Here is a 19,148-nt window from a genome sequence, read left to right as displayed (position 1 = left end):
GTGTGTGCGTGCGTGCGTGCGTGCGTGCGTGCGTATAACAGCCGACAGCATAGATGGATATTATTATGACTCATCAACTTGACTTGCTCAGACAGACGTCATAATTCGTTGAATCAAACCCTCAGAGAATTACATCATCAATCATTTGCCAAACTCTACAGTTTTGCTGCAACGCAATTGGTGGGTTTTTTTAGAGAATGGAGAAGGCGGGGACAGACAGATAGGAATTAATTTGGCACTGTTCCAAAGGTGTTGCTTTTGCAAACGGTGTGTGATTGGTCGGTCTCTATTAATGCTCTCGATAGACCCCAAGGGAACAGAATTAAAACTTGACAGAATTGACCGATCGCGATCGGCAAAGTTTTGGACAGCCATAACAGATACTGAAGTGTGCAACTATAACTCTCTCATCGTTCTGCTTTCTACCGGTATCAACAAGGACAGGTAATACTATACTTTTTAAAATGCCAGTTTGTGATAATTGTCAACTTTGTCGAAGTAACTAATTAATGTATGTAGACCAAGTGTAGAATGAGAGTGCAATATCATTTTAATTTATAATCGAAGATCGGGAACAAAAAAATTATTCCGATAGGGTGATAGTCCTGACTTGATAGCCAAAAAAGCATGACACAGTGCATATTCTTTGTGAGAGAACTTAAATCAATATGGTGTGAGCCATGTATTGGCAGTTCGTTTTTTGTATGTAGTAACACACACCAGAAAGTCTTGAGAGACTTGTACTTAGTCAAAACCGTTACCAAAGTCACTGACTGTGATTTACCCTCTATTGAGTTACTGTATGTTGTATTGTACTGTATCATTATCTAGAAAATGCGAAACATAATCATTGAAATATGAAATATGGCAATCTAAATGGGGTGAGATCCACTCCAAAATAAGGCGTTACCTTTATTTCAATATGATTTTATCATTTTCAGTGGCATTATTTATTATTCCATCATTTTATCCAGCACACAACCTTTTCCAAGTCGGGTTACTTGAACGTTTGAGTGGAGATGCATTTAGGCTGACTCTGGTCCCAGTTCATTCTTAGCCTTCGCCCATCCATTACAGATCTAACTTTGGCTCCGTTTCGCTTCGTCTAAACTTATCCATGAAGATCTGTCTTATATCAAATTCTAACCGACAGAGGAATTGAGACAACTCAAATTGAGCAAGTTTATGAGAGAGAATGAGTGAGAGATCGATACGATAGAGATGACGTCATTTCATTTTCATTTCCTCATTTTCATCTTCCGTATTCTGAGAAGCCACTTCTGCTCAATATATGTATTTTGCTATATATGTATATTCTATATTTGGTCTAGAAGCAAGGAAACCTGTGAATTCCACTTTGCAAGACACAATAAGCTGCCTAAACTACGATATGCCACCGAAACCGAAACCATCTGCCGTAAGTGACATTATTCAATAGTACTAAGTGTAAGTGGGAAAGGCAGCGCCACACACACACATCTATTCAGATGTATATCAATTATCATTTGATATCACGGCTATTTTGTTGATATATATACATTTATTTTTCTGGACATAATATAACCATTATATTCACCCCTAATATTCCCATTCCTTAGGAAACAACCACAATTTACAAATAACAGGGTGACTGAGGAGAAATGAGGTGTATGGAGGGTGACGGAGGAGACTTTGAAAATTCTAGTGCGATGAAAATTTAGTCTCGAAAATGCTAAAACTATTAACATTTGACGGAAAAATGAGTAATCATTAACTTTTTTATGATTTAGTTTCGATGGCCACATACATGTTGTATTTCAAAATATTTGTAAACTGGGGTTTATCAAGGCACCGTATCAACTTGTCAACAACTAGCTCTCAAGTAGGTTTATGAACTGTTATTCACGGAGGACCATATGATAAATTGACTTTACAAGTGTTTTGAAATATTAAATATGTGGTGGCCATCGAAACTAACATGTCTCATAAAAAGGTAAACGGTGACTCGTTTCCGTCAAGTGTTGAAAGCTTTTTCCTTTCATACCTATCTGTAAACCTAGAACGAAATCGCCCTTCACGTATTCAGTACAAGTGGGTAAGGCAGAATTTACGGAGGGGGGGGGGGGGAGAGAGAAAATTTCCAAAAAAAAACCTAATTCCCCCCCCCCCCACTTTCGAGCTCTCAAAAGTTCAATGGCCCCCAAATACACAAAACAAGAATTCCCTGACAACCTAGAATTACTAACAAGGAAGGGTGTATACCCCTATGATTATATGGATTCCATTGAAAAATTCAATGACATTTAATCTTCCACTACAGCAAAAATTCTATTCCATTATAAATGAGACTGGTATAACTAATAAAGATTATGAGCATGCACAAGATATTTGGGAGGGCATCTAAATTCTTGGCTGGCTCTAAGAGAGGGTAACAAAAAATCGAAAGTACTTTCTCCTCATCCCCAGTCGTAAATTATGCTCGTTCCCTCAGAAGAACAGTAAATATTGAGACACCAAACACACCAACTGATATAACTTCAAAACATGTCAGATCCATACGTCAAAATTCATGCTCTGACTCATTATATCAAAATAAAATAAAAATTGCATATTAAGAGGATCCTAGGAATTGCATTGGAAGAATTTTTACGGTGCAATTTATTTGGTATTCAAAATATCAGCATCCGTATGATATTGCTTATAACGCAGTTATCCCCACTAGCTTATTAATAAAAAAAAAAAAAACCTCAACTCTATGTACACAGGTAAAGAAAATAAAAACAATATATAAACTGCGGTGTATATATACACAATAATCACGATGTCAAAACAAGTGGGTTTTTTTGTGTGTGCTCAGTTACATTGTTCCCTTTACACTTTGTGTGAGTTATATTGTGATTTGTCCAGATCCGTGTTTTGAATAAGATAGTTATGATACAACTACCAAGTTTCACCAAAGACAGTGGAAAAGTCCTTTTAAATTCTTCTCCACATGGCCACTGTCTATGGTTTCACAGGAATAACGACCAATAAAACACATAACTACATCTTTCTATACATGACTTGAAATTGACATATGTGTTGGCAATTCAATAAGAAAACTGAAAAAAATGACTTTTGAAATTGAAAAGAACAAAACTTAGCTCTGAATCCTTTTCCCACATCAAATTGATATTGACACCTTAGGTTTACACTAATTGACAGGAACTGTTAGTCCACGTATTACACAGGTGGTTGAGACTGAGAGGATAATGTTCACTCGAAAAAGATGAACAGAGATATGCCAAAACTGTCTAAAAGTTCATCTACTATCACTTACAGCATATCCTTTAAGGTATCGAAAATGGAGCGCACGTCATATTGAAAAATCCTATTTCGCATTGAAAGGTGGGCCTTTAAGATAGTTCATTTGAAATAAAATAGGAAACGGTCCAGATGAAATTATGTAGAGTGTACAAGAATTTGAGGAGCTATGACATCATGAATACTTGATCATATCATGAATATAATGATGCATTGGATTGAAAAGAAATCTTCCATTGTAAAAGGTTACATAGGATTCTGATATCAAACAAAATGTTCTCATTATCATAGAAGGATTTTGCATAAATTAATTTTGGCATACCATTATGAACATATAGTTATTGATATCACAGGAAACATTCGAAACTACATGATATTCACGATGCGTGCATATTGCAATAATCATAGTCACATTTAAAGATACTGAGTCTAGAGAATATGCAAAACTGGCCACGTCCACATGTACATTGACTTGTATGCCAGCATTTTACTAGTAATTATAAAGATAAATGGTTTTTATACTTAATATTTTTTTCATTCTTCTACCTTTACTTTTGTCTGTATATTGCCAAAAGAAGTCGGCAGGTATCCCATGCTGTGGTTGTGGAAAAAGTATGATCTTTGAATTGGCTTACTGCACATCGAAAGTGACAGAGGACGAGAAAAAATATTATAGCTACAGCGGCAAAGCCTTTCGAATACATGCTTCAGGATCATTTTATTGTCTAAACTGCATCAAGCGATGGAAAGCTGGGGCTCTCGATGAAAATAAATGTGTTATGCCTACTGCCGAATTAAAATAGGCATCTACTACGCACATCGTCAACTGGATAGTTTCACATTTCATATTTTCCTAGATTGTAATTACCAATGATTCGCTCTTTAATAACTGCATCAAAACCCCTTTTTCTCAATATTCTACTAAACCAATTCGATGACACCACAGACAAGTAACACGTGTTTTACTTGTCTGTGATGACACACATAAATGCAGTGCAATATTCCAGAAGTTCAGAGGAACAAAGGGTGTAAGACTGTTTTATTACATGAAACAAAGTGTGATCACAAATTCATGTTCCCCTCCTATGAACTAAGTTCTAACAAAACCATGTTGCTCGGTGATAAATTAGGTGTTGATTACTATAGTATTAGGTTGTTTTTGTCTTATGTTACCTAGTTGTAAACTGGCTATATAGAAATTTCAAAAGTTTGTTGACACGTGATTGAACGACCATCCAGTCATCGCTACTGTACCATACTTACTTCTATAAATGCATTGTACAATTTGACCTTCTGCAATAAACGATGTCTAAAAGAAACATAATATTAAGTTTCTACTTGTTCTTTGTATTGAAGTATGCTTCATCACTACACTGTGGGAGTTGCGAGTGGAAAAACTATCGATTTGCGCCCTGGAATTGCTTTTAAAATGCACCACGACGCGTAGTCAGTGATAAGTACAAGTTTACATGATATGATAAACAAAAAAGTAAAACAACAAAGGTTACAAATAGACCATACATCTTAGTACAACCACATGGTGCAGCGAGCATGTAATTTATTGATTGATTGATTGATTGATTGATTGATTGATTGATCGATTGATCGATTGATCGATTGATTGATTGATTGATTGATTGATTGATTGATTGATTGATTGATTGATTGATTGATTGATTGATTGATTGATTGATTGATTGATTGATTGATTGATTGATTGATTGATTGATTGATTGATTGATTGATTGATTGATTGATTGATTGATTGATTATTTGGTTGAATGATTGCTCGATTGAATAATTAAGGTTGTGGTGAAATAAAACTTATTTTGTGCGTGATACTGATCATTTATTGACTCATTGATTTTTGTGGTGATATAAATTGTATTCCCTTCTTTCCCTGGCTACTTTTCTCTCTTTCAGCTGTATATAATTCTCTCTTTATTGAATAAGTAAAGACACCTTGTCCATTCGTCACTTATCTACATTACAGCATCCCTAATCTCATAATCACCAAGGCGTAGATTACTGCTTTTATCTCTCATCAGTGATGTGTAAACTAGTATAGAAGAGAGTCGAACTGATCGAGTATACTAGTTTGTGCATGCATGAATGAGTGTTTGCTTGGATTAAATCCATGACATCAAGTGGCCAAGTGATATACATATTGAAAATCTCAAATAGAATATAGATATTTAGGCAAACGGATGGCCAGTTTGTGTACCTCTAAAGGCTTTGATTTTAACGTTTGCAAATTTGGGTTTCATTACTAATTTTGTCATAAATTCGTCATTACATAGGGACGAGTAATCTTGTTTGTACGGGTGGATACTTTTAGAATATAACGATTTGAGTAGTGATGTTACTGAGACTTTTACTCCATCTTGCTTGTATGGATGGATGGATGGATGGATGGATGGATGGATGGATGGATACAAAAATACCAATAATGTTGTAGTATAAAGAGTGAGAAAAGATGTGGGTTTTTTTTAATTGGACATATCTGACTATAGACATTGGAGAGATGTGTACATGTATAATATCATTTATGACTAAGTAGCTTTGCCTAACAACAAGTTTCTTGAGCAAAAAAAAAGAGAGAGAAAAGAAGTAACGTTTCGTTTCGTTGAGGGCGGAAATCTCCCACAAGTCAGTTCGTCCAATTCGTCAAAGTAACTTCCGTGTGGGAGCAAAGAGTTGTTTTCATTTTGGTACCTAAGAAAAAGCCAGCAAAAATGCCGCGAATAATGATAAAGGGTGGGGTGTGGAGGAATACAGAGGTAGGTTAAGCATTTTATTTTAATTAAATGTACTTTGTAAGAATGCATTTACTGATATAAGCCTTACACATTCACGCATGATGCTCAAATTGTGTGCCTCGTTGTCCCATGGTATTATGGAAAAACGTCGACATGACGTTTTGTTGTTTCTGTATTTTACCAAACAGCGCATCAAATTGTCATGAATCGAATGGGGAATATTGACAGGTAGGCTGGATTGACAACAGAACAATTTTTTACAATTTGTGATGTCTTTCTGAATGAAATAACTTAAAATTAAAAAAAATTACGGGTTTAGGGTTAGGGATTCAGAGAACGATGAAATTACACGTGTGTTGATGTACAGTGCTCAAAACAAACTGCTTGAAAATTTTAGTTTGGACTCATAAGATCATTATAACAAATGTAGCATAGTGACTACTCACACCGTGGATGTTACTAGGGGAGCTCTCCCCGAATACATCCATGCTCATACACAGACGACATGAATTAGGTTTTGCTAGGGAGTCAAATAATATTCTTATCAGGGCCATTAATATACTAATTACTATGAGATTTGACCCAAACTCCCTATCTGTATGAATGCTGATCTCATCCACTATCCTACATTTTGTTAAACTTTTGGAAATAGCATGGGTTATACTTCCATGGAAAGAGCAATACAATCGTCACATATAGCAATGTGGAAAAGAGTGAAGGGGTGGATAATCTTGTTATGTCAACCAAATTTTACTCCTTGAACTAACATTTGTAGATGTTACAGATAAGTTAACCATGAACATACCTACTTAGTCTGAATTATTTATTATTATACAAATTTGGTTAACAGGATGAAATCTTGAAGGCTGCTGTGATGAAATATGGCAAAAACCAGTGGTCAAGAATTGCCTCTCTTCTACACAGGAAATCAGCCAAACAGTGCAAAGCAAGATGGTAAGAAAGATAAACAAGTTCACACTCTTCAAACGTGTCCAAGCTTTTATCTTATATCCCCCCCCCCCCCCCCCAAACACATACATGTATATGTAGCACATATATGTTATCAATGATGTTGAAACATGTAATTTTTCAAGGATATTTTTTTTTCTTGCAAATTGATCAATACTAGGTGAATGAAAGTTTTGGCTTAGTTACGATTGTGCTATCATCATGAGGAGACAAATAAAATATCTTGAACTATGAATTCATGTACTATTGAAATCAAGATTGAGTATGCCTTTCTTTCCCATAACCATGAAATGAAATAAATTCCAGTGGTTGCCATAGAAATAAGAATTGTTATCCTATCTACCCTGTAGGTATGAATGGTTGGATCCAAGTATCAAAAAAACAGAATGGAGTCGTGAAGAGGACGAGAAGTTATTACATTTGGCCAAACTGATGCCAACTCAATGGAGAACCATTGCTCCTATAGTTGGAAGAACAGCAGCACAGTGTTTAGAAAGATATGAACAGTTACTGTAAGTATTTGTATTTGTAGGGAGAATGTGCTGTTCTTGTGGTTAATAATTAAAGATATTTTTTACACTTTAGCCACATAATAGAGAGTTGATGTAAGAATGCCAGTGTACAGTATTCAGAGTATTTTACATGTGCTTGTTGTGTTCTCTGTGGCTATACTTTCATAAGCTGAGTGAGTGAAAGTGCAGCAGAAAACACCACAGCTTCAAGGATAAGTGTATTTACCGCAGTAGTACCCAACGCATATACTACGTATGTTTATTCAAAACAGGAAACTTTCATAAAAAAAGTATAATTGTATGATAAGTACAATTGCACATAATTAAATGAATCCTAGCTCATTTACATACACATATACAATAATGTGTTTGGTATTACATTTTAGTGCAACACTAGTATGTGCACACATCAATTCAAGTAATCAATTGTACATAATTCTTGGTACCTGAAATAGAATATTACTGCCTAGGTGCATCATAAAAATAACAAACATTCAATTTCTTGGTCGACACCATAACTTCTGCGCCACGTTCTTCACATGCATTACTATAGGCATGCATGAAAATAAGCCGACGTTCTTGTTCTATTTTGATCCTCTTGCATGAGGTAAAAAGCTATTGCAGGTACTGAGAATTATGTAATAATGTGAGTTTTACACAGCATAACACATGTAACAGTATCCATAGAGATTTTACCTCTATTTATATTCCTTGATAAAACTAAGTGAAGCATTTGATAGTGATTATATGTCAGGCCAAATAAAAAAAGCTGTTTTGTTCCAGTTGCCTGACCCCCACTTAGTTTTTCACACTGACCCTAAACTTTTTTTTTTTACATATTCAAGAAAAATATTAATAAAATTGTGAAAATCGTGAAGTCTCGCAAGAAATAGTTGGTGCTGAAACTGACATTAACTTAAAAAGACAATATAAAACTATTCTTCCATTCTGTAATGGCTGTACATCTGATAGGAAGAAATAAACAACACAGAGACTATTTGGAAAACAGTGGAAAACCTGAAATAGACACTCACACGTGAAAAAAAAAAAAAATCTACCTACCCCACCTATTTTAAAATTGAATGTTATCGGAACCACACAATTTTTTTACACCTCATAATACTTTTTTTTTGATATCCCAGTGATCAAGCCCAGCAGAAGGAAGGTGACACAGATGCAGATGATCCAAGAAAGTTAAAACCAGGAGAAATTGATCCTAATCCTGAAACTAAACCAGCCAGACCTGACCCTATTGATATGGATGAAGATGGTATGTTTATAAAAATGACACTAATAATAATAATAATAATAATTGTATATATCTATTATAAAGCAGTTACAAGTATTACCCCAGTCAGTGGCCTACATGTATAGCTGCACAACAGTCCTGTATAAGTCTCCAGCTTCCTGAGGAGCATACAATCTATTGCATCCTGTGTAAGCATTTGGGCTTAAATTTAGCATTCACAACCTCTGTCCTACTAGGTCCCTAGTTATAAAAAAACCAAACTTGTTGAGATAAAAGGTTCTCAGTCACTAAAGTGATAGATAGTTATAAAAGCTGACGTTTCAGCTGGGTTGACTTGTGCGTAATAGTGGTTCACATCTTGTCCATTCATAAATCTAATAGTGGTTCACATCTTGTCCATTCATAAATCTAACAGTACTGAAGTTTAGTTAGACTTTTCCTGGAATTTGAACCATTTATGGATGTGTGTTTTTGTCTCCATCATAACAGTTTCTAATTATTTGTATGTTATTTGCAGAGTTGGAAATGTTGTCAGAAGCCAGAGCTCGTCTTGCAAATACACAGGGTAAGAAAGCCAAGAGGAAAGCCAGAGAAAAACAGTTGGAAGAAGCTCGGAGACTGGCTGCTTTACAGAAAAGAAGAGAACTTCGAGCAGCAGGCATTGAAATCCAAAAACACAGACGTAAGAAACGTGGTGTCGATTACAATGCTGAGATTCCATTTGAAAAGAAACCAACTCCTGGATTTTATGACACATCAGATGAAAAGTATTCCGAACTTGACCCTAATTTCAAGAGACTTAGACAACAGGATATGGATGGTATGAGACGTGATGAAATTGAAGAGGTGAGGAAAACGTGAACACACAGTACACACAGATGCAAACACACACACATTCACACTCACACACCATTCAATAGGTAAGGAAAGTATTGCCACACACTTATATTATTGATACAAACCTTCTGTTAAACACAACACATACATAGTATACATACATACATACATACATACATACATACATACATACATACATACATACATACATACATACATACATACATACATACATACATACATACATACATACATACATACATACATACATACATACATACATACATACATACATACATACATACATACATACATACATACATACACACACACACACACACACACACACAAACACAGTGACACACACACACACACACACACACACACACACACACACACACACACACACATTATATCTCTCTGTATATGCTTATCCTTGAATGAATCATTGTCTCAGTAGAAAGACAAGTGTGACATCAAAATAACTTGTTCTCCAAAACATTCTGAATTTAAAAACGGGGACATATGCATAATAGTAATACATGGTCTGCTATATTTTCCACATTGCTAATTCAGAAGACGGAACGTTATGATCCAATGTACTAGTTAGCAGAGAATGCATTAGTGGAACTTTCCACCTTAAACACTCGCTGACATTGTCACATTTGTAAGTTTTTATAGACAGACAAAAACAGGGTGCAAGATAATGTACAGTGTTAGGTCAACCTTACTTTGATTTGCAGTTAGTGTTTTTGATAATCACTGATACATTTGTTGTTGACAGAGAGAGAGGAAGAAGGACAAACAGAGACAGAAGAGGAAAAAAGAGAATGATTTACCATCTGCCATTAATCAAGCCACCAAGTAAGAAGTTGATAAGTGACATTTTTTTATGCCGCATAATAAGTATGCATAAATTCAACTTGAATGTCTGAACAATAAGCAGATTTAATTTCACCTGTCTATAAAAAAATACAAACTCTGTGTCTTGTCATTCTGATGAACAACACTGAAGGAGTAACAACACAGTGAATACTCGTGCTAAACTGATATTTTACTTATTTTAGTACTTATATTAGTATTCTACCATATCATGACTATGTCATATAAATATGTGACGTAGAGAATCACTGCTGATTTTCAAAATTAATGAAAAATAGAAAAAAAACATAGCAAAGTGGTTCAATAATTGTAAATTTAAACTTAATGCCCATTTCTCATCAGTATTACCACTTCAACACATCTTTCAGATTAGATAATGTTCTCTTGTGAATTAATGCCAATTTTCAGTTTTCCAAACAGACAGTTCTCCTCTCACCTCATATCAAATGGCTCAATTATCCGTAGGGCCAAGAAGCTTACTGTTACCTGCAGTATGAAGTCTATGATATATGTGCATGTACCTATGTTTTTTACAATGAAGTAGAATGCTAGTAGGACGATATTCAATGCATATTTCATAATTATTTCCTTTCCTTTTCATATATAGATTTCAAGAACCTGTGAAGAAACGTAGTAAGCTTGTACTTCCTGCTCCACAGATTTCAGACCAAGAACTAGAAGAGGTGAGATACATGTAATGTTGTATTGATTTGATATCAATTCCAAAAATCCAAATTATTTAAATTCCAGTTAATATTACAGTGAAGTGTTTCTCTTTCGTTTCATTGTCTGTCTGTCTGTCTGTCTGTCTGTCTGTCTGTCTGTCTGTCTGTCTGTCTGTCTCTGGCTGTCTTTCTGTTCATCTTTCTTTCTTTCTCATTACTTTATACACCTAAGTCACTTAAGTGTCGGTGACTCACTGTGTATATTTTACTGTCACCTGTGCCTTCTGATAAAATACATAACATTAGAAAATGTGTGTCTGTTTAATGCTAGCAAATTCTACATTGCTTTATATAATATCTGAAAAGATTCAGCAATGAGCATCCAAAGGCATAAAGCTTATTTCAAAAAGTGTTTTACCTTTAGCATTTTCCAGATGAGCTGTGTTAGATCAGTTCCTACTATGATTATCTCTATGTATTTCCCTTTAATGTTATACATATCAACCAGACTGATATGTTATGTACATGTATTGCTATGCTCACCTAATACTGTACTACTATGTTGTCATTGTTGTCATTAAAATTTGTTACATTTCAGGTTGTCAAGTTGGGTCAAGCCAGTGAGAATGCTAGACTAGCAGCTGAAGAGGGTGGTATATCAAATGGTCCATCTCAGGCACTGCTGTCTGACTATTCTGTTACACCGCAAATAACCAGTCTTAGAACACCCAAAACACCAGCATCTCAAGACGCTGTATTACAGGTAAGTTACTTACATCATAAATAATCAGTCTTAGAACACCCAAGACACAAGCATCTCAAGACACTTTACTACAGGTAAGTTACTTACATCACAAATAAATTGTTGTGATGTCCATAATTGAATGTGGACATGAGACATGTAACTGTCTTAAAATGTATTCATACACTGTATACTCTGTAGCTTATGTACCTTATCACTAGATTTAGGGAATGTAACATAAAAAATAAAGTCCTTTTCACATTCAGCTAGTCATGTACATGTAACGTTGTGTGGAAGCACGTGGCGAAAAACTTGAAATTTTTGGCTCCACACACACACCAAGTGACAGCTAATTGGAAGATAGAAGTTGTCACCAATGAATCATATTTGGCCCAACATACTTTTTGTTTACACCTCCATTTCATACCAGCAGTGTTATACCAACTCAATATAAGCATTTAAGGATCTCTTAATTTCACAGAAATTATATTTTGTATTGTATGTTGTTTCTTTCACAGGAAGCCCAGAATATCATGGCATTACAGAATGTGGACACACCACTTAAAGGTGGACTTAATACTCCACTACATGAAAGTGATTTTGATGGAATTACACCAAAAAGACAGGCATCTGCCACACCTAATACAGCCTTTACAACACCATTCAGAACACCATCTGGGTCAGATGGTAAGTTATTAAAGATTGTATTGTGTCTATCTGTGTGTGTGTGTGTGCATGTGTGTGTCTGTGTTTGTGTCTCTGTCTCTGTCTCTGTCTGTCTGTGTTTGTGTTTGTGTTTGTGTTTGTGTCTGTGTCTGTGTCTGTCTGTCTGTCTGTCTGTCTGTCTGTGTCTGCATATGTATGTATGTATGTATGTATGTATGTATGTATGTATGTATGTATGTATGTGTATGTCTGTGTTTGTATGTCTAAGTCTGTGTGTCTGTGTCTGTGTGTGCATGCACATGTGCTTAAGTGTTTTATTTTTGTGATGTACATATCTATATATAAATGTGTTCACCTAAATGTATTTGTTTTCATCTGTTTCTGAATGTCTGTGTATGAGTATTGTTTGCGTGTGTATATTCATGTGCATATGTGTATATAGAGTTCGCAATTTTCGCATGCATGTGTGTATATTTGTGTAGGAGTATGTATGCATGTTGTATACTTATTATAATCTCTTTCATTACGTTGATCAATTTCAAGGATGATGTAAAATTTAGTGAGTTTATATCACTCACTACACTGAGGGACAGTGTGACATGTTACTTGTCACTGACTTACCATCATGTGATTATATTTGTAACAAGAATATCCACTGGAAAAATCACAGACTCACTTACAAGTGAAATTTCATCTGTGTTGATAAAGTATAGTATCGAATTGAACTTTTGTTCCAAACACAAACACAGATGCAAACACAAGCAAAAATACCAACACCAACACAAACACAAACACAAACACAAACACAAACACAGATGCAAACACAAACACAACACAAACACAGATGCAAACACAAACACAAACACCAACACCAACACCAACACCAAAGAGTGTGTTGTATCACAAACTTTTGAAAGGAAAGCTTTATTTATAAAGATCTCTATTGATTATTCCAGGCATGACTCCAAGGATGGGAATGACTCCCAAAGCAGTACTTGGTCCTGGACAAACACCAGGAAAGACGCCAGTGAGAGATAAACTTAATATCAATCCTGAAGAAAATCTAGCTGAGATGGATGATTTACACTTTGCTAAACATCAACAGGTAAGTCAAAACATGTTTATTTGAAAATCTACAGATGGACTGCAACAAGATGTAACAGCCGTTATTACCTGAGGTTCTATTTTCATCTGATGTCAGGATATAAAAAGCAAATAAACCATAAAACATCTTTAGAAGCAAATTTCCAAGCTTTGAGCTCTATCAGATTACCTCGTACTAGGTATTACTTGGTTTGTCATAATGATTAACTATTTTTACACAATAAACGTTTATCTTTTGTAGAGAGAAATGAAGTCTCTTTTGAAGAAAGGTCTTGCATCATTACCCACACCAAAAAATGACTTTGAAATTGTAATTCCGGAGTCTGATGAACAAAACAAAGAAGAACCTGACTCCAACTCCAACATGGTGGAAGATGCTTCTGATGTTGATGCTAGAAAGGTTGCCAAAAGAACAGCAGAACAAGAGAGAGAATGGAAACGTCAATCACAAGTGATACAGAGAGCTCTTCCCAGGCCTAGTGATATCAATATGTCTATATTAAGACCTGCAAACATTGATCAACCTTTGACAGAACAACAGAAGGTAACAAGTTTTTGTGAAAAACTTATTTATATGCTGTAAACCTAGATATTTTCGCTACTAGAAAACTTTGCAATTTTACAATCTTCAGCTTGTTCTTAAACACTAATTTTTACCAATTACCAGACTAGCGCGTTGTTTTCATGTACAAGAAGGCATTCTAGTCACTGTTTATTTTTTGCGTTTTTGTTTTCTCACGCAATTAGCGAAAATAAGTGTTTAGGGAAACTGTCCAGGTTGACACATGTTACAGCATATCTATTGTACCAAACCAATGTTCACCCTGTGTACATTTCAATTGTCTGGGATTACATGTACACTTACTAAAGTTTTAAGCTACATTTTAATCCTTCCTTCAGGGAATATTTAGTGTTAAAATGAAAATTGTCCTATAGGCAACACTTTATTGCCTCTGTTGTTGTTGTTCTAGTAGATAGATAGATAGAAGCAGTTTTACTGTCTGTACACAGTGGGAGTATAATTGATAACAGCTTCTTACTGTAAACTCTACCTGTACAACCCATAACACCAAAGTAAACTGTTTTCTGTATGCACTATACTCATTTATAGCATTCATATCAATTGTAAAAGTATACTGTTTCAATTGCTAATTGACCACATTACAAAGGCCACATGCTTGGCTTGTAAATAAACCAATTGAAACAGTATACTTTTACACTTGATATGAATGCTATAAATGATTGTAGCACATAGAGAAAGTACTTTACTTCTTTTTTACTTGTTGTATTTGCATGTCACATGCATGTATTCCCTGAGAAAGTTTCTAACTGGATTTTTTGAATAATGTTGATAATCTTAACTTGCAAGATTATATGATGTTCACTAAATGCCTAGTCAATAGGTGGCGCTATATAATATGAAGGGTCTCTTCTTACCATTTCCATATCATCTTTTCCAGGCTGAGGAATTGATCAAACAAGAAATGATTACTATGTTACACAACGACTCCCTCAAACATCCAACAGAGAAAACGGTTCAATCTAAACTAAATCATACCCAGTATCTAGAACACCATCCATTCACAACATATGAAGATGAAGATATTGAGAGGGTATGTACATTTGAGATTGAAATAACAACTATTTAAACTAGTGAGAGCATAAAAAATGTATTTTACTCATCCTTTGTCTGACAAGTTAGGTGTTATTCTCCTAGTTTTCTTCATTCAGTTCAGCTATGGAAAATATGAGTGACCTAAGGGGCCTTTGTACTCATAGTGACAACCCTTAGGTCACCAGTATTTTCTGGCTGATTGAAGAAAAAATATTGGAGAATAAAATAATTATACCAGCACCAGTAACCGCAAAGAAAAATCAAGAAAAGTAATGGCAATTTGGAACGTATTTCAAAACACAGCAGAAACAGTGACATACAAGCGCTGTCATGACGTTGAACGACCAGAGTATATATTCCATATTTTTGTTCAACTTGGCTTGTGAATGGTTTAATCATAGATTATTATATCTGATTTCATAATTTTGATGATGCACGTACACGTACATGTACATATGCTAAGCTGAGTTTTTATGAAGTACTGTACAGGATGGGGTAGGAGGGTCAGCAAGGAATGTTCCTCTCACATGTAGAGATGTAACATGTCTGCCAGGGTACCATTTATCAGTTTAGAGTAACATTTTTATAGTAGTAGTAATAATAATATTTATTTGCCAGAGAATACAAAGGTTACACATCAAGTAAAAAAACAACAACATAAATATAGTGGTAGTAAATAAATGACAATGACAATTTTGATTTATGTCTGTGTTATCTCACATCAACACTTCTGCCAGGTATTCACTTATCAGTTTAGAGTAGTATTTTGACTGTGTCTGTGTTATGTCATATCAACTCTTATTTGAACAGGCCAAGGAACTACTGAAAGCCGAAATGGAAGTGGTCAAAGGTGGTATGGGACATGGTGATTTAGCAATAGATGCATACAAACAGGTATGGGAAGAATGCCGGAGTCAGTGTCTGTATCTACCGGGACAAAACAGATATACCAGAGCTAATCTAGCAAGCAAGAAAGACCGTCTAGAGTCAACAGAGAAAAAGTTAGAGGTATGTTTACCTTTCCTATTTCATGAACAAAAGAAAGTTTCTATATTTTACACAGAAAATGTCAGATTCCCATTTCAAACTGTACGTATCTGACAAATAAACAATACATCTCATTAGCTCTGTTTAGAGCTATTTGTCATGTCTTTTATTTATTGTAACTTTAGCGTCTGTAAGTGTATGTTTATTATTAATAATAATAGTAATAATAAAGCAATACTATAGTATATCATTAAGTAACGAACAATACATATTTTTGTGAAATTCATTTGCCTTTGCCTAAAAATTCATCGGGACGGTGTTGCAATGGTTTGTTATGGTTTGGTTTAATCATAATCATTATCTTTATTTCTTCTATAGCGCATTACATTCAAACAATCTCAATGCGCTTCACAGACCATTTATAAAGAAAAATAATGGAAAAAGAGACAGTTAAAAGTATACAAACACTGATAAAAATAATACTTGATTAAAAACTGATAGGAAAAAAAAGTCAGTTAAACATATACAAACACTGGTTAACATTGTATCCACTGACATTGATTTTGCCATGAGTATAACAAGACGTCAATTCTCTCATTCAGATTAATAGATCTCACATGACAAAGGAAGCTAAACGAGCTGCAAAGATGGAAAAGAAACTGAAAGTTCTGTTAGGTGGTTACCAGTCGCGTGCTCTGAGTCTCACTAAACAGTTAACTGATGCTTATGAAAACCTGGAACAAACACATGTTGAAATGAAAACATTTGAATCACTCAAGAAAAATGAAGATGTAGCTATCCCAAAGAGGTTGGAGGTATGTATGTTTATAGAGTTACTGAATAGGCCATTTCAGACTGCAAACAGGAAATTGAGAATACAGCGCCCTCACTCAAATTGGGGGTATCATCACCTCATCGTATCGTTTCGCAAGAGCTTTGTCCCTTGGTATTCTGTAGAAGTGTAAATCAGGAGTGTTTTTATATTGTTCAGACATCAAGGAAAGCAGCAGTGCTCTATGATTAACCAAGTAACCTATACCATGTATACCCCAAGGTACACACAGACAGGAAGTAGAGCGCCACCGTGGCAAATTTTGGAAATGACAAATTGAATTGAATTGAGTGATATTTATTACCTGAAAGAAAAATTAACATTACAAAAGTAAATATATTGAAATAATAATTATGATAAACTTTATTTAAAGAGGGTTAAAAATGATACAGATAACCTTGTTAGCTAAATGCTTTGTCTTCCTAGGGCCCTCTAAATAGACAACAGTATCAGGACATGTACACTGAAAATGCAAATAAAACAAAATTCAGGAACAATAAAACTGTTCAAGGAGTTCTATGCAGGAGATCTAATAATAGTTTGTGTAAATCCTCAGCCTTGCATACATGAAATAATACAATGCCCTCAGTGTTCTCCCTGAGTATATACAATGAACAGGAAATCATTTCTGGCCAAGATGTTTCTCTCAGACTTCGCTGAGGTACCTCTTGGTCCAATCCATATTACTAATTATCATGCAAGTCCAGTCATGTGACCAAAATGGTAATCTGAAAGTTAATCAAATGAAACTGTGTAGTGTACATGTATGTTCTCTCAGAGTCAGTTAACAAGTGCACAAAAACCCTATTATAATTTCTGAGTATCTTCTTGATGTAATGACATTGAACTTCAAACTGCTTCATTTCCTTTCCTTGTCCAAAATTGACTATGGATTACTGACATACATGTCTACAAATTGATTGTATGTACCCCGGTACATCATTGTTTTCACTTTTGCTTTTTTCCTTTGTCTGACAGTCACTAAGAGAAGACTTGAAGAGACAAACAGAGCGTGAGAAGGAACTCCAAAGACAATATGCTGAGATCAACTATGAACGAGATCAATTCTTGGCAGTCATGCACCAGGCTAAACAATCATGAACTTAAAAACACATCAAATCATATTTTGATGAACTGACTGCTCAGAAATTGTGTGGGAATAGCATTCTGTGTATCTGGTCATTCCCTGTCCGTACATTTCTCTTGTCTATGTCAAGGCTTGTCACAGCACCTTTACTGAAAGTGACAGTTTGCAGAGAACAGTGTGACTTTGATGCGTTCAATGAATCATGTTTGTATTCTGTTCTGGAAAACCAATAAAATTTGAGATCTCAAATCTTAAATATATTTTCAGTAATTCTGTGAAAAGTACACAGAAAGATATAAATGTATAGTGTGGACAGAATACACAACATAATGCCTGATTATTCACAGTACAGTGTGTTTTATCATCACTAATATTTGTATTCATACAAGGTGATTTGTATGACAAGTGTATTAAAATAGCTCTTGTTCTCAAATATGTAGTCATCACTGCCTGACTTACAACATAGCTTTAGCTGTTGTGTGCACTCTTTTTCCTGCAACTTTGTGTAAACTTTGGAAACATATTATTGTATAATAAAAACTCTTTAAAATGTGGAAGTATCATTTCCAGTGTCAGGTTGTGTATTGAAACAATGGTGGGTCAAATCCATGACTCTCTAATCCTATGTCCAGTCGGTTGGTTTGTATGAGAAAATACAACCAGTAACACTGAAGTAAAGCACTTAATCTGTGTGCTACACTCCTTTATAGCATTCATATCAAGTGTAAAAGTATACTGTTTCAATTGCTAATACAACCAGTAACACTGAAGTAAATCACTTTCTCTATGTGCTGCATTCATTTATAGCATTCATATCAAGTGTAAAAGTATAGTGTTGCAATTGTTAATACAACCAGTAATACTGAAGTAAAACACTTAATCTGTGTGTTACACTCCTTTATAGCATTCATATCATGTTTAAAAGTATACTGTTTCAACTGGTTTACTTACAAGCCTAAC

General features: G+C 34.9%; 1 protein-coding gene and 1 long non-coding RNA gene across 5 annotated transcripts; both read left to right on the top strand.

The window, feature by feature from the left end:
* The first annotated feature begins 274 nt into the window (after positions 1 to 274).
* Positions 275 to 4,580, top strand: LOC144432904 (uncharacterized). 4 transcript variants are annotated; one of them, XR_013480751.1, is made up of 3 exons: positions 275 to 444; positions 1,335 to 1,417; positions 3,861 to 4,580. It is a non-coding gene; the product is annotated as an uncharacterized LOC144432904 (long non-coding RNA). The 4 variants fall into 4 exon arrangements; XR_013480750.1 differs by having other exon boundaries at positions 3,858 to 4,580; XR_013480749.1 differs by having other exon boundaries at positions 1,332 to 1,417.
* Positions 4,581 to 5,898: 1,318 nt separating this feature from the next.
* Positions 5,899 to 18,767, top strand: LOC144453967 (cell division cycle 5-like protein). The gene is made up of 15 exons (XM_078145340.1): positions 5,899 to 6,062; positions 6,892 to 6,995; positions 7,361 to 7,522; positions 8,665 to 8,792; positions 9,289 to 9,617; positions 10,393 to 10,472; positions 11,098 to 11,173; positions 11,754 to 11,918; positions 12,416 to 12,584; positions 13,520 to 13,668; positions 13,909 to 14,211; positions 15,128 to 15,280; positions 16,093 to 16,290; positions 16,872 to 17,084; positions 18,080 to 18,767. The coding sequence occupies exons 1-15, from the start codon at positions 6,018 to 6,020 to the stop codon at positions 18,200 to 18,202; spliced, it is 2,397 nt and encodes a 798-aa protein (XP_078001466.1). The 5' UTR covers positions 5,899 to 6,017; the 3' UTR covers positions 18,203 to 18,767.
* The last annotated feature ends 381 nt before the right edge of the window (positions 18,768 to 19,148 follow it).

The sequence above is a fragment of the Glandiceps talaboti genome, chromosome 3 (assembly GCF_964340395.1).
Source record: "Glandiceps talaboti chromosome 3, keGlaTala1.1, whole genome shotgun sequence".
Classification (NCBI taxonomy): domain Eukaryota; kingdom Metazoa; phylum Hemichordata; class Enteropneusta; family Spengelidae; genus Glandiceps; species Glandiceps talaboti.
Note: the sequence above shows the minus strand (reverse complement) of the source record. Positions and strands in the feature narration are given on the sequence as shown.

What these genes read in the sequence shown, in the direction of transcription:
- LOC144453967 (XM_078145340.1), top strand. Translation starts at nt 6,018, where the DNA reads ATGCCGCGAATAATGATAAAGGGTGGGGTGTGGAGGAATACAGAG. An exon ending in GGGTGTGGAGGAATACAGAG is followed by an intron (nt 6,063 to 6,891) that starts GTAGGTTAAGCA and finishes TTTGGTTAACAG; the next exon opens with GATGAAATCTTGAAGGCTGC. An exon ending in AAGATGAAGATATTGAGAGG is followed by an intron (nt 15,281 to 16,092) that starts GTATGTACATTT and finishes TTATTTGAACAG; the next exon opens with GCCAAGGAACTACTGAAAGC.